The sequence below is a fragment of the Dermacentor andersoni genome, chromosome 8 (assembly GCF_023375885.2).
Source record: "Dermacentor andersoni chromosome 8, qqDerAnde1_hic_scaffold, whole genome shotgun sequence".
Classification (NCBI taxonomy): domain Eukaryota; kingdom Metazoa; phylum Arthropoda; class Arachnida; order Ixodida; family Ixodidae; genus Dermacentor; species Dermacentor andersoni.
In genome coordinates this window covers 3442919-3459622 of record NC_092821.1, presented here as the reverse complement: position 1 = coordinate 3459622, position 16704 = coordinate 3442919, and the positions used below count along the sequence as shown (strand labels likewise).

The 16704-nt window shown below is 42.5% G+C and overlaps 1 protein-coding gene across 3 annotated transcripts in view; it reads left to right on the top strand.

Moving 5' to 3' along the window:
- LOC126526682 (DNA excision repair protein ERCC-6-like) overlaps positions 1–16704 on the top strand; it is a 332661-nt gene that overhangs the window by 251483 nt on the left and 64474 nt on the right. For all 3 annotated transcript variants that reach the window (XM_055068344.2, XM_055068345.2, XM_050174540.3), the window contains one exon: positions 13820–14328. In XM_055068344.2, coding sequence (XP_054924319.2) covers positions 13820–14328 — 509 coding nt within the window. The remainder of the gene's footprint in view (positions 1–13819; positions 14329–16704) is intronic.

Here is a 16704-nt window from a genome sequence, read left to right as displayed (position 1 = left end):
CTCGCCGCTCCGATCCCGTATGTTTCTTTTTCTCTCCCTGGTCAAAATGCGGGGCTCTTCTGCCGCTGACGGCGGCACATAAATCGGCTACAATTTGTTTCTGACTCGAAATAACTTCTAGAATAAAGTGACCTCGAATGAGTGCGAGTTATAAAACGTTTTGCGAAATAGTAAATTATTGGCGTGATTTCTACTCGGACGCGATGAGCTCAGACGTGCCAGCAATCGCCTGTATACGAAGTGGCTCGCCTGACTGGCGTGTTTTCTCATCGCTACTAACGGCACTAGGAAAACTAACTGTATTTTCACTTAAGAGAAACATAAATGTTCAGGCATTGATTGTGCTGACGAATTTAGGCGCTCTATTACGAGCTGTGGACGCATCACAAGGACCCTCTGCCCCGGATAGACGGCCGGTGAGCTAGGCCTACATCGTCTCCCAGCGTCAAGTTATCTCGACTTCAAATTTTTGTGTCAGTACTCTTTAACCATCCAAAAAAGCCGTCTCCTTATCTAACAAGTCGACTGAAGGGGCACTAACACACTTATCACTATTCCGCCAGATAGCCTGAGCCTCAATAATCTCTCGCACATCTTTATCCTTGTGCTTCGCAAGAACTCAGCAAGATCCATACACCGCACAGCCACATTCCTGACAGTGCGTTGACAGATGACCGTATTGCTTATTTTTTATGTTTAGGCCATGTTCCTGTAATCGGTCATTAAGACATCTCCCTGTCTGTCCGATGTATTTTTTCCCTCAGGACAGCGGAAGCTCATATACAACAGCTTCTACGCAACCCACTGGTGCTTTTCAATGATTCGTAGAGCATCCAGCAGCTGGCTTATGGTACGGGTCCATTAATCGACATATTTTTGCCAGCTTTTGTGGTGCTGAAAAGATCACTTTTGTGTCCACTTCGCTAGCGATAGTGTCCACTTGGCTAGCGGTACTGCCCTACCTGCATAGAACGCCACAAGACTAGGTGGCGTTCTATGCAGGTAGGGCAGTACCGCTGGGCACTGCCGCTACTACAAAATGGAGGTAGAATATTTCTCGGAGGTAGAATATCACATTTGCTAGCATAAGGGTTGCGTCCCACCGATTATTTTTGCTTACACGCTCATACCAGGAAATCCAGTCTTCAACGTCTGTACCATCGATGCCATTGAAGGTCCCTAGGTCTCACGGCTGCGACGACACGACGTAGGTCAGAGTCTGTGGCACCAGGGAAGGGGAGAGGGGGCGGGGGGTCATTGTGGCACTTTGGTTGTTGATCATCATGTCAGGGCTCATGCGGCGTTCGCTGAGGAGCTCGGTGTTGGTGCCCCGCACCTCCACCAAAATGTAGTGATGGGAGACAAGCACAAATGATGTTTATGCAAAGCAAATGCCGAATGCACCAGCTGACACTAAAACATGGTGGCGGAAGTACCCCACAACAACCGTACTTCTTCGTCATTCTCTCTTGTCTGCATGTCCAGCTCTGCATCGCGAGTATTCTACTCATCCCTGGAATCAGGTTATTTTCATAGTGCAGTTGTTAAGACATACTCTTGCAACAATGCAAGTTTCTACTTTGGAATTCCAGCAGCACAGAAGATTCATTTATAGGATTTTGCTCAATGCTGCTCAATTTCGTGGTTGTCAAGGCTGTGGGAGCATTTCGCATTTCCCCCTCATGATGCTGGCGATTCAGCAACATTTAGGCCATGTTTTGCGAATTCAGCTCATTGCTTTCTATGTACACACAAACCTAACCCTTTTTGTCATGTTAGCGCACAAATGGCAGACATCCTCGCTTGCTCTGCAGCACTCGGCCTAGCCTACGTGTATGATAAGCCCATAAAGGAAAGGAAAACCAGCAACAGTTTTCTGGCCTTTGTCACACCTGCCTTGGCCTGCCTTGGCTGTTAGGTCTAATCTACAGTGCTTTGCTATGTTTTGGTGACCTAAGCTACAGTTTCGTGCCACATTGACACATACCGTATTTTCCGGTTTATAAGTTGCACCCCTCTCAAAATGGCAGTTTTTCCAGAGGAAAGAAACACAAGTTGGACTGGTGTATAAGAGGCACCTGTTCATTCGGTAAGCGATAGGAAAATTCGTTGAGGATCTGATCATGAGAAAGTGCTACGAAAATACTTGCTTGAAGTGGCTGCTGCTTCTGCACACATCCTCCGCTAGGCAGTGCTGACCCTGTGCAAGTGCCTTCAAAGGTTTAGACAATACTTTTCACAGGTATTTTATTCCCATAGCATGAACAGTGCTATTGATAGCTTACATGACAATGTTTAGTCAAGGCCATCAAACTCCGTCTCCTCTGAGTCACAAGAAATGCAGCTACTTCAGGTTGGAGTTCCGCTGGCTCATCACTGTCATATTCTGACTAGCGGGTATCCAACCTGCCAACATCACCATAAATCACGATCAACCCAGCTTTGTGAAGCTCTGCCACAATCTTTTCAGAAACTTCAGGTTGGAGTTCCGCTGGCTCATCGCTGTCATCTTCTGACTAGCGGGTATCCAACTTACCAACATAACCATCAGTCACGATCAACCCAGCTATGTGAAACCCTGCCACAAAATGTTTTTTTTTTTTTTCTGAAATTGAGTTCCATGCTTCACTAACCGACTTCTCGAAGCGTCACGTGCACCCCATTTTTGTGAAGTCGCAGATAATTTTTTCTCTGACTTCGAATTTCCTCCCTGATGCTCGGTTTCCATGCTTCACTGCTAATCCAACTGCACACAGCTTGAATTTCACGTCGTAATTTCACCAACTTCACTTTGCATGCAGCGTCATGGCTAGCGAAGCTATGACGACATATGCAAAGTGCGCAGCAACAACGGCAATGAGTGCAAGAAAGTGTGGTTGCTGTGCATGGCAGAAAGTGATGCATATTAGAATGCCATTTGATGCCCGCTCGATACAAAGGGTGTGGCCATAGCATGCAATCCGATTTTGACTGTATATAATAAGTTGCACCATTGTCGAAGATGCAACGACAAATAATAATAATAATAATTATAATATGAAGGAAAAACCGCGTCTTATACGCTGGTAAATATGGTACTTAGTTACTTATTTATTTATTTATTTATTTATTTATTTATTTATTTATTTATTGAGTACCTGCATCGCCTTGGAAGGCATTACAGCAGGGGGATACATACATATCTACATCAATTGACACTCATTTCAACATACAAAAGGCGGTAAAACTTTGCATTACATTGTATACCTACAATATTTGACGGGAGAGCATTCCACTCCCTCTTGGTCCGATAAAGAAATTCACAGCGCAAGGTGCCACCTTTAAAAGGAAATTCATGGAGTTTCAAGGCATGGTCTCTTTTACGTGAGATATACGACGATAGTGCAATATATTTGTTCCTGTCAGCGCCTGTTTTAGAATAGTAAACACTGTGAAAAAATTTTAGTCTGAGGCCCTTTCTTCTGTCCTTTAGATCCTGCCAGTGAAGTCTGCGCTTGCCTTTGGGGATGCTGAGGTTTTTATAGTAATTCCCCAGAATGAATCGAACCGCCCTATTCTGAATTCTTTAATGTAAATGACTAATTGACTCATATAAGGATCCCAGCAGATACAAGCGTACTCAAGTACTGAATGTACGTGAGTAAAATACAGCCATTCTTTCAATTTACTAGGTAATTGGCCAAAATTTCAACGGAGGAAGGCCAACTTTCAGTGCCGCCTTCCTTTTCACCTCTTGTACATGCCTGTTCCACCTTAAATCCGAGGTAAACCAAACTCCCAAGTATTTGCATTCCATAACCCTGCTTAAAGTAATGCTATTTAATTTGTACTCGTATTTCTTGTATGAATTTTTCCTTGTAAAGGTAATGTTTAAACATTTTGAAACGTTAAGCGACATTTCCCATTTCGCACACCAAGTTGAAAGTTTATCTAAATCACTCTGAAGTGCATAAAAATCACAATCACTATCAATAACCCTATATGCTATGCAGTCATCTGCAGACATCCTGAAAGATGACGTAATACCACTAGTACCACTTATTTATATATAATAAAAATAAGAGGGGCCCGAAGACAGAGCCTTTGGGTACCCCAGAGGTCACTGCAGCAACATCAGAGGAGATGCCATTGAGAACCACAGACTGTTGTCTATGTGGAAGATATTCAGATATCCATGCAATTACCTTTTTTTGCAACTTGCAGGCGTGTAATTTGCTAATAAGTATAGTAGGTCATGAGCCACAACGTCAAATGCTTTACGAAAACCTAGAAAGATGCAACTAATTATCTGCCTTTTGTCTATTGCTAGGGCCAAATCGTGAGTGAATTCTGCAAGTTGCGTAGTACAAGAAAAACCCTGCTAAAATTCGTGTTGGTTTGCATATAATAGATAATGTTTAACTAGATGTGACATAATACAACTATATATAATGTGTTTCATTATTTTACATGTAATACTAGTCAAAGACACTGGGCCTGTAGTTCTCAATGCAGTTTTTAGGCCCATTTTTGTATACAGGTACAACATTTGCCAATTTCCAGTCAGTAGGTACAGCACCCATGTCTAAACATTTTTGGAAAAGACAGCGTAAATACAGGCATAACGACTCACAACAACTACTAAGCATTGCTGCTGCTATATCGTCTGGTCCATTTGCCTTTCTGGGAGAAACATTTGCTAATAGCTTGCGTACACCTTCCAAAGCAAACTCAACTTCTGGCATTTCCTCATTGCATAGCAAAAAATCGAGACTTAAAACCAGAAACTGGCAATTACTAAATACGGGAAAAAATAACTACAAATGCTTCAACTTTACGCTTGTCATCATCGATTACCCTGCCTAAGTATTCAAGAGGAAGGACAGAATTGTCGTTCTGTCCATTACGCCGAATATACTTCCAAAATTCTTTGGGATCTTCTACCAACTGTTCCCCAAGACGAGCAAAGTAAGATTTCTTAGCTGATTTGACTGAATTCTCAAAATAAAACTTTAGCCTCTTTAGTTTGGTTAAGTTCTCCATGGACCTGTGTTTTTGATAATTTAAGTACGTATACCCTCCGCACCCTGCGCAGCAAGATGCGCTGTTCCTGCCGAAACCACGGTTTATCTTTATCACATTTAGATGAAAGCATCCGAGTCAGAACGAATTTATCTAGAAGATAGAAGAGCTTCTTTTAAAGCTTTCCCACAACTGTTCAATCCTCAAATCATTTGCTAATGTGTCAAACGTTGGCAAGTACGAATCTAACGACTGATTTATAGAACAGTAATCAGCCTTATTGTACAAGAACACTTTTCTAGGCGGTTTCTTCACCATTGGCACATTTGTAACACTAATGTCGGCAATAAAAATGTTATGGTCGCTCAATCCAGGTAGTGCATGAACGTCTGATACAATACCAGACCCATTACACAACAGCAAGTCCAAGACATGGCCAGTACCATCGTCACGCGATGCACTGAGGACATATTGTTGAAATGCATGAGTGTCCATTAGATCAAAAAACGAGGAGTACGAACAACCATGAACAGAATTCCTAGGAACTGCACATGACCAGTTAATTTCAGGTAGGTTAAAGCCCCTCTGATCAAGACACGGTCATTTTTCGAACACCCCAGAAAGTCAGAAAGTTTGATCAACTGCTCATAAGACGCGCTTGGTGGACGGTAGTAGGAGCCAAACGCCGTGCTTTCTCCATTTACCAGCCGAGTCCTACAAAAAACTGCCTCGATATCAAGTAGTAGGCTTGCCACAAGAACGCAATGTATACTACCATTTACAAGAATAAAGACACCTCCACCGTGAGAATTTCGATCGCGTTGAAAACAGTGGTAGCTTGCCGGAAAAATTTCAGGATCAAAAACCGAAGAATCCAGCCATGACTCGGTGCCCAACACCACCGTGGGCTGTAGGGTACGGAGCAGACATTGAAATTTGTCAATTTTATTCTTTATGCTCCCGCAATTTATGATTAGAACCCTGAGAGGCAATCCTGTTGCACACTTACGTCACTGCTGAACTACATCTCCCGTTGCCCTATTGAGCCGAAAGCGCTTTCCCCGCAGAGAAAGCGTATTATGCTTCAAAACAGCCTTGTCCCCTTCCCGCTTGTTCAACTTCGCATAGTCCCATAGTTTCTTTCTTTTGTCCCTGAGAGATTGTGAAAAATCTTCAGATATGTTATGTGTTACGTGTCACAAGCAGTGACGATGTAACCGCTCTTCAGTCTGACCTGAATGCTATTTCATTGGGGTGTAAAACATGGCTAATGGAACTTAACATCACAAAATGTAAATCTCTTCGCGTATCCAGAACTTGCAATAGTATGCCCACTTATTCCTTAGATCATGTCCTCTTAGAATCGGTAGGCTCGTACAAGTACCTTGGTGTACACATCACTTCCACTTTCACTTGGTCTATATATATCGCATACATAATTAACAATGCTAATTGTATGCTTGGTTGCATCCGCCGCAACTTTTCTAAAGGGCTCTCATCCCTCAAACAGCTGTTGTAGAAAACATTAATACATCCGAAACTAGAGTACGCCGCATCCATCTGGGACCCTTATTATGAAAACCTAATACATTCACTAGAAATGGTTCAAAGTAACTCAGCTCGCTTCATTCTTTCCAACTATAACAGGACCGCTAGTATATCTTCAATGAAATGAAGCCTTCATCTACCATCCCTGGCCTCACGTCGCAAAGCGTTCCATATCTGTCTGTTCCATAAGATGTTTCATCATCTACACTTGCGTAGCGAATTAATCCCTCCCCCACGTCACCTATCATTGCGATTAGATCATGCCTACAAGGTCGGTGTCCCATTTTGCAGAACGCTTTCTTTCAGTCATTTATACCTCGTACAGCAGCAGAGTGGAATCGCCTTCCCGCACTGACAGCCACCATCAAAGATTACCAGCTTTTCAAGAATGCCTTAGCTAATACTGCATGAGTAGACACACCTGTTAACTTTTTATTGCAATACTCCTATTCCTTGTATCACATTTCCTATGTTTTCTTGTTTTGTATGCCTGTAACCACTTCCCTCTCCAATGCCAATGACCCTGAGGTTACATGAAATAAATAAATAAACTGTTGCCTTTGAGTTTGTAAGCATTCAACAGCACCGACTGATAGGATTTATAGGAACAAAATTTTGCTATGACTGGACGTGGCTTCCCTGTCGCATAGGGATGCGCACGCTCAATACTCAGGCCTGTGATGCCAAGCCTGCTTCTGCATAATTCTGCAATAAGTTGTTCAGATTCGGCTGCTGTTTCTTTCAGGGATGAATCATCCAACCCATGAAAGACCAATTTGTTCCTTCTTTGCCTGTTTTCGATATTGTCGATCTTTTGGGTGAGAACCGTCAGTGTAGCACGATCACCCTGTTGTTGCTCTGCCATTGTTGTGACAGCATTGTGTACGTCATCGAATTTGCCAATCTTCTAGTGACAAAATACAAGCCTTCAAGTCTGTGACATCTAGGCTCAACTGGTTTTGTTTTTCTTCGATAGAATTTAACTTCGACATCATCTTACTTTGACCATCTAGGAGCTTTGAAAATTGCACATCAATTGGCCCTGGGCTAACTTCAATATCTCCGCCACACTGTAATAAAAGCAGCAAATAACGCACTGAACTACGAAAAACAACAAACTGCCGTGTCGGCTTCCTTCTTTTCGAATGCGACCAAGATGCAAACATAGAAAACAGCACTTGGGGCAGAACCGGCATGACAGAATACGGTGTCTTACAAAAGATTTCGAGAGCACCAACCTGCATAAGCAGTAGGAAACTGGTAAGCGCTTCCACCATGCTGCCGGTTTCACGCCCCATCGCCGAATGCCGTTGCAGACTATTTGTAGCTAAAGGTGACAGTCAGTGTCACGGGGTGCACATTGTTGCATACTTGAGTGACAGAAAACGTCGAATTCGGTTGTGGGGATGCATACTTGGAAGTGTTTCCGAACAGAAGTCAAGCAGTGATCGGCTCGAAGGGCGCACCAGGCACACATCGTCGTGAATGGATGCTAGATACACCGCTGAAGAAATATCCGCCAGGGTCCTCGGTTGCAAACTGTCACCACGAAGGGTTGTTGCAAGCATCGCTGCTGAGAAACCATGCACCCAGACCACCTGCGTAAGCTGTAGGAAACTGGTAAGCGCTTCCATCATGCTGCTGGATCCACGCCCCCGTAATAGGTTCCACGTACCTATTATCGGCAACTGTATGGCTCCCAGGAAGCTGAGGAACCATTTCGCCCATGAAAGCAAGGCTTTGGGGGACGTCCTGAACAGCGCCAACTTTCTTCACAGCTGTCATGTTAACAATATTGTGCACCCAGGTCACGTTTGCGATATCGAGCAAAATCGAAGCGTGTGGTGTCCAAAGCTTTGGTCATCATTATACATCGGGTAAGTAGTGAAGGTGGTGGTGCCACAAGGACGATGTTAACATAATCGAGCAAGTACAAAAATAGATTGGGGGCAGTTAACAAAGTCTTTCATCTTTGGGCTGGGGTGCGTTTGGCAGGCATTCTCAGATCATGAACAGCAGGGTGCCATTATCCCTCAAGAGAAAAGTTTATAACAGCTGTGTCTTACCAGTACTCAGCTACGGGGCAGAAACGTGGAGGCTTACGAAAAGGGTTCTACTTAAATTGAGGACGACGCAACGAGCTATGGAAAGAAGAATGATAGGTGTCAGTCAGTCAGTCAGTCAGTCAGTGTTTTATTTTCACCAAACAAAAACATCTGTGAAAAAGGGGAGACGGCGAAAAAGCTGGGGATACTGCAGCTTGACTAAGCACCGTCCACCCTGTAGGAGCAATGACAGGGTAAATATACAAGCAAAAAGAGAATTATACAAGCAAAAAGTGAATAATTAAAGTGACAGGGTAAACACTCAAGCGAAAGCAATAATTATTATACACCAGTAGGAAAAATTGTACATATAGGGTCATTTTTGCATATAATAAAGCAAGAGGAGACAAATTGGCATCGTACTTCTATGCTTAGTGAAAACAATGATATAATGCAATACAATTTAAGGAATGTGCAGTTACAGAAACAAGCTAACTACATTGGTGGGTTTTAGTGTTTTGATTTCGATGTCTTGCTGCTCATATGCGTTAAGAGTGCTTGGTAATGTGTAGCTAAGCCTTTGCGTTCCGTAAATAGTGCGTGAGAATAGAGTTTTCCAGGGGGGTTTATACCGATGGAAGTAAATACATTGAGTAGGTTCAAGATTTGCAAGTATGAGAAATGTGTCAAGCTTCCCGCGAGTTGCACTAATGTAGGATTGTAGCAGCCTGCATTTGTATATATTGTTCGCCGTGACAATTTTATGCTTAAGAAAAAGATGGCTGGTGTGTTCAAGGTATGGTATGTTCTCCATTGCCCTAATAGCTCTTTTCTGAAGTATTTTTAGCTTATTCAAATTGGTTAACGTAGTGTTTCCCCATATTAAAGCACAGTAGTTCAAGTGAGCATGGAAGAGAGCTTGATAAATAAGTCGCTTTATGGTGAGAGGCAAAAGATATCGACAACGATTTAAAGCACCAACCACGCGTCTCAGCTTTAAGCTAATCTGATCTATTTGCTCATGCCAAGATACATGTTCATTAAAAATTACTCCAAGCGTCTTAATTGATTTGGTTACTGAAATTTTGTATGGGCCTAGGGTAATATGGGGAGGTAACTGTAGGGATGTGCCAAGGGCTTGAAAAAGGACACATTTTGTTTTTGTTTCATTTACCGTTAAATTGTTTTTAGTGCACCAATCGCGAAGCTTATAACAGGTGCTTGCTGCTAGTGCCTCGAGAGTACCTAACTTTCTTCCAGTAAAAAATAGTGTGCAATCATCAGCATAAATTGTAAATTTGCAATCTTCGTCGATGTTGATTATGTCATTGATGTAATATAAAAATAATACAAGCCCTAGAATGCTGCCTTGTGGCACCCCGGTTTTAATTGGTTGTGTGCGTGATTTAAAGCCATTTATTTCAACGTACTGAGACCGCGCACTCAAATACGACTGAACAAGTTTGAGTGAGATTCCTCTAAATCCATAGCATTTTAATTTATTTAATAATAATTCATGACTTACGCGATCAAACGCCTTACTGAAGTCCAAATTTAATGCAAGTGTCAAAAGCCTGTTTTCGATATTGTATAATATGATTTCTTTTTGGGCTAACAGAGTGCTCTCAGTTGAACGTTTCTTTCTGAAACCATACTGACGTTCGGTAATAAGATCGTACTTTCTAGAGAAGGTATCAATTCTATCGTTTATTATTTTTTCAAGGCATTTCGAGAAAATGGAGAGTATGGATATTGGGCGATAATTGCTTAAATTGTTTTTGTCTCCTGTTTTGTATATTGCGGCAACTTTTGCTATTTGCATGAGCGTTGGAAAAATGCCTGTTGATAACACCAAGTTGTAGATATGTGTTAGTACTTCCGCTATGATATCTAATACATACTTTATTGGTCGCATTTCTATGCCATCAGAATCACAGCTGCGACTATTTTTTATTCTACTGAATAGTGTAATTACTTCAGAACTGGAAGTTGGTTTAAGAAAAAGCGTGTTGGGCATCGGATTTATGCCGGTTGTTGTTTGTGCGCTGTGGCTGGCATTTCCTATTTTCACAAAGAAATCGTTGAATTGCTCTGCAAGCTCAGTTCCGTTTAACCTTTTTCCGTCTATTTCCAGATTTTCGATTTTAGTGGGAGTGGCTCCTTTATTCAGTACTTCATTTAGTTTGTTCCACATGGCATTACGTCGCTCTGGACTTTGTGGATCGAATATGTGGTAGTAGTAGTCCCTTTTTGCCCTTTCCTTTTCTTTATTCAACTTATTTCTAACAGTCTTGTATTCAGTCCATAAGTCCGCATTACGTGTTTTAACAAACTGCTGGTAAAGTTTATTTTTATGGTTTATCTGTCGCTTTAGATAGTTTGTTATCCATGGTTTCCGAGATTTCTTTGGTCTGTGATATATCTTGAGAGGAAACGATTCAAAGTTCTTTAAATGTTGTTATAAAGTGTTTATACGAGTTGTTTGCATCTCCATCGGCCAAAATATCATTCCAGTGCAATTAAGGGATAAGAAAAGAGCAGATTGGGTGAGGGAACAAACGCGAGTTAATGGCATCTTAGTAGAAATCAAGAAAAGGAAATGGGCATGCGCAGGACATGTAATGAGGAGGGAAGATAACCGATGGTCATTAAGGGTTACGGACTGGATAAGTGTGCTCTTGTGATCGGATGTTGGTGGTTCCACCACTTGGTGCTCACTGTGCATTTTTCTCTAGTTTCAGCTGTCCATAAAAGAGTGACGCAATAAAATGTCAGTTGAGAGTAGCGCCCTGTCCTAAGGGGGGGGGGGGGGGGGGGGTCGTCTTTCTTGTGTCTGTTGTTTTGCATTAAACAAAGTATTCATGGATTCGCACCAACTAGCCCGCCAACGCATTGTGCTGACCCTATATACCATTGTCATTGTCATATACCATTGTCATTGCTTGGATGGGGCTCCTTACGTTGTGATATGTGACTCCCTGTGCATGGGCGTTGCTGCAAAATCCAGCCTGACTTCGCAAGGTTTGCGTGGAAATGTCATTTTGAGCATGAAAAGGACATTCTAGATCAAATCCAGCACGATTTCCAGCGCCAGGGATTGTTTTGGTCGGCGACGCACGACAGCACGAAAAAATTTCGGGAGGGGGGGAGGGGTTGGATGGGCTGGAGCCCCTGGCTACGCCTCTGCCTTGTTATGTAATGAACGAGAAGACAGAGGGTTAATTGAGGGGCCCTTTATTTATTAATAATATCATAAGCCAGCAAAGACACCATGGACAACACAGGAGAGATTACTTGTACTTACTAAATGAATTAATGAAACGACAAATTCAATAAATCAATCAATCAAAAAGTGAGCTTTATTTAAACAATTCAAGGGATGCATACAACATAGTTGGACCAATAGCCTATGTGGCTAGCAGCTAGTCCAATACGCAGAAGTACATATACAGGTCAACCACGTATATATCTGCTCAATGAGTAAGAGCATTATTTACATGAACAAGTACTTTTTCTTTTTTTCTTTTTTTTAAGGAAGAACTATTACGTTTGGCTAGACAAGAAGAAGTGTTCACAAACAAGATCAAAATTTCTGGTTACTTTTATTTCCACAGGCACAGTGTTCTAAGTTATAGTGCCAAAGAACTCTAATACTAATTCACCGTAGACATTGCTGCAATTAGGAAGGTTTAAGCTAAAGTTAGTTGCTTGCCTGGTGTTTGCACGTGGGAAGTTAAATATGGAGTTGGGTAAAGGAAAGTTGGTGTTGAGTATTTTGTGAACTAAAGTGATCTTATAATTTCTTAACGCCGTGAAAGAAATAATATGAAGGTCAGTAAACAGAACGCTTCTTGGGTGATGAATTGAGGAAAATGTTATTATTCTTAGGGCGCGTTTTTGCAACTGCACTATAGGTGTTAAGTAAGTTTTATATGTTAAGCCCCATATTTCACAACAATCGCTCATGTGAGAATGAAACAAATAAAAGTATATTCAACGAAGCAAAACACGAGGAAAATATTGCCGGGCACGGGCCAGTGTGTAACAGCTGAAAGCGAGTTTTCTACAGACAACGCTAATTTGTTCTCTCCTGTGCAAGTGACTGTCTAAAGTAACACCTAAATATTTCAATGAATCAACGCGATCCAGAGTTTGGTTCGCTAGAGTCAAAGGGAATCCACTGTAGTCTAGTATTTTCCTGTTAGAGTGAAATATGGTATACTTAGTTTTATCAGTATTTAGGGCTGGTCTATTTTGTGAAAACCATTTAGCTACTTTTAGCAGTTCACTAAATATAGCGCCTTGTAATGATGAGAGTGAGTCCCCTGAGTACACTAAGGTGGTGTCGTCTTAGTGTACTCACTTAGTGGAAATTAGTGGAATTAAAATTGGAAATTAGTGAAATTAAAAGTGGATGAAAAGACAGCTTGCCGCAGGTGGGTATTTATATACATAAATGAATTCTATAAAGCCTTTCTGTTTCCAAGTCCTGCAGAGTATTAGCCTGTAGCTTAAATTTAAGATCCTTGCCATTCTTTCATGCGAAACTGTATTTAGGCAACTTCTGTTGGCAGTACTATACAGCGCCTTGATTATGCGTTGTTGTCTAGTCCCAAGAAAGTTTTGTAATGGGAGCTCCACAATACCATATCTTTAGTTGATGAACCCAATCTGTAAATCTGTTATAAAAATTTGGTCAATTGTCAACAAATTGAAAAAAATTATCTTCATGTGAAATTTATTGAAAACATTTTGGAATAATCTTCCATTGTATTTGAGTGTACAGTCCCTCCATTATAGTTTCCTTCCCGACAACTAACTTATAAGGAAAGTGATTCTTTTCTGTTTTCCGATCCAAATAACTATCGCCTGATTTCTCTCACATCCATACTATGAAAAATAATGGATCATATCTTATATTCTTACCTTGTTACTTTGCTAGAAAACAATAATTTCTAGGCACTCGCACAGCATGGTTTCCGCAGGCTCTTTTCATCAGACTCAATTGCTAGCTTTTGTGAATTACCCTCTCTCTTGATTCCAGTTCAATAACATATTGCATGTTTATTGCTTTTGTCTTTGATAAAGTCAATCATTTTCTTCTACTTTACCTTCTACCCTAATACACTTAGATGGGCTTTTTTTGCTGTCTGCTAACAGCTCCCTTGCAAAACTTGTGGCTGTGGTGTTCTTGTGTGACATTCACTTCATGCCATTTTTTGCAGGCAAATCTTCAAGCAGTTCCTGACAAACCGTGTGCTGAAGGACCCAAAGCAGCGACGCTTTTTCAAGACCAATGACCTGCATGAGCTTTTCACACTTGCTGACGACGGCAAAAAGAAGCGCACTGAGACGAGTGCTATCTTTGCTGGCACTGGCTCAGACATCCGGCTCAAGAGGAAAAAGAGAATGTTGGACTCCTCGAGGAAGGAAGGATGTGAAAGCATGCTCAGCTTGCATCCCAGCAGTAGTAGAAGCGAGCGGCCTGCAGCAGCAGTGGCTGTTGACACCATGAAGAAAGCACACACTGCTGGTGAAGTTGGCATGAAAGCAGATTGTTGTGCGAGCAGCAGCCCATCTGGAGGTTTGCCATGTGCTTCGGACTCTCAAGGTTATGCTCAGCTTCTGAGCGAAAAGAAAATTCGGCAGATGCGCGAGCTGGCAAGACGACTGAGCCAGAGAATTGGCCAGGGGCCGGCCAAGAAATCACGTGACAAACAACTCAGCAACAGCAGTGAGTTTACTTCATTGCTTTCTTTGGCAGGGGATACAGGCGACTTGGGTGATACACACACCACTTGGGTTTATCGAAAAATAATTATACCTTGAAATGAGGATAAAATTAATGCAGAGCCAGAGTTGCTGACAGCATGAAAGGAAGTAGATAATTCTGTCCAGCCGGCTCACTATCTTCAGGCTTTGTTGACCTCCCAGTGCTCACATTTTCAAGGAGCAGTTCAGAAGACACATACTTTCCAGTTGCTCTGCAAGAAGCTCTAGCCAGATGTTTTTTGCAAACCGCAAACATGTTTTTCTACCGCAACTTGACAGCCTGCTCCTGCAAAAACTAAATGTGGATGATATTTTAAGAGTCTAGGGATAGTACATGGGTGATGTCTTACATGTTTTGCCTCCATTACTTCAGTAGCTCCCAGTGTTTTACTGTGTTTCAAACAATGTTCATTGCAGAAAGTTTTTTGCTCAATGCCAGCATGTAGGAATATTTCTTGTTACTGTTGTTTAAATGCGTTCCCTTACATACATCACCGACCAAATCAGAAGCTTGCAGCATTCCACTAAGACACTCACAAATGTGATGACCACAATGGTGGCAAAGACAGAATATTGTTGGCAACTGCATTATGGGAAAGCATATATCACGGACAAATAATATTGGCAGTTTTGCCCAAAGGAAAAGCACTGGAAGCGACAGCATAATCTAAGTGATCAAAGCAGAAAGCTGGGCTAGTTGGTGTGTCATGATTATTCAAAAGAATAGCGCAAAGTAGCAGGGACAACGACAGAGAATACGACAGGACGAGCGCTAAGCGTCAACTGGTTTTTTACTGCGAGCGAAGGTACATATATACATTTCGTTGGTGCATCCGCACACAGTGTTAAAACAGTACAATCTCATTCTAATCAAAATGTGGCAGACTGTTCTGTAAGTACTTTTTTTGTTTTTGTTTTTCAAAATTGGTTAGGAGGGGCATTGCAAAAAATTGCCTGCGTGGTGCTCTCGAAAAGTCCTGCCACCATAATATTGAGGTTAGCTTGCAGATGCAAGTTCTCCGGTTGCAGAACGCCGGTTTTCCGAAAGAGATCGTGACGGCTGTGGCGGAATGCCTCCTGAAAGAAATCAGAGCAGGTGGACGCCCTGGCGTAGCAGCCGAAAAAAGCTGCAAGAAGCTGAAACGTACAGCTATACCGTACGTGCACCAGCTATCGCACCGGCTGAGAAAAGTTGGAGAGAAGTGCGGCGTGGACGTGATGTTCACTGCCCCCGAAAAGCTGGTGCGCGTGTGCAAAGCCGTAAACGAGAAGAAAAAACCGGTCTGCACCATAAAACATGCATGCATGTTTGTACCCTGCATTGTTGGGGTCGTATACCGCATACCTCTCTCATGCGGTAGATGCTACGTGGGGCAGACTGGCCGCTGCCTAAATGAACGGCTACGAGAGCACCGAACACTGGTAGATTCATTAGCGGGGGGCGGCCATTTGGCCATGCACTGTAAGCGATGCGGGTGCGTGCCTGCGTTTGACACCATGTGTGTGCTTGGTAGGGGAGGCACAAGGTGGGGGAGCGAGATTTGTAAGGCATATCACATTGACAGGGAAGGTGATTACTGTGTCAGCACGGCTTCATTTGCCTTGTCCAAAAAAGAAAAAATGTACTTACAGAACAGTCTGCCACATTTTGATTAGAATGAGATTGTACTGTTGTAACACTGTGTGCGCATGCACCAACGAAATGTATATATGTACCTTCACTCGCAGTAAAAAACCAGTTGATGTTTAGTGCTCGTCCTGTCGTCTTCTCTGTCTTTGTCCCTGCTACGTTGCGCTATTCTTTTGAATAAGCATAATCTAGTGTTGCGCTCAAGCTCTTCGCATGGTGTGGTAATACGCAGAGGCGACATGACGTGATGCAGTACCTGTGCCACAGCAACTGTGCCCTAGCAGGTACCCTACGTGTCACAACTATGGCGTGGTAATGAACACTCGCAGTGGCTTTACAGGCATTGCACCTGGATGATGCACGAGAGGAGACCAATCATTTTCAGTTGGCGTTTGTCAGCGCCGAGTGAGGATTAAATAGATTTAGCTTGAGCTTTGATGTTTGCTCCACTCAGGCACCATGGTGTGTTATGGACACAGCTGCTCAGCTGGAATGCTAATGTGTGCTCACAATGCTTGTGCCAGCAGCAGAAGCCTGAATGCTGCCCTGGTTTTGGCAAAGTCGACTGAGCATTTTATGACAGCATTTATTTGGCTTCGTCACTTTTACAGCCAAACACACTATGCGTCTCTGGAGACCTAACCCTGCACGCCTGGGCCATGCATGCACCTCATGTTGCACCACCATCATGTTGTCACAATATGACAA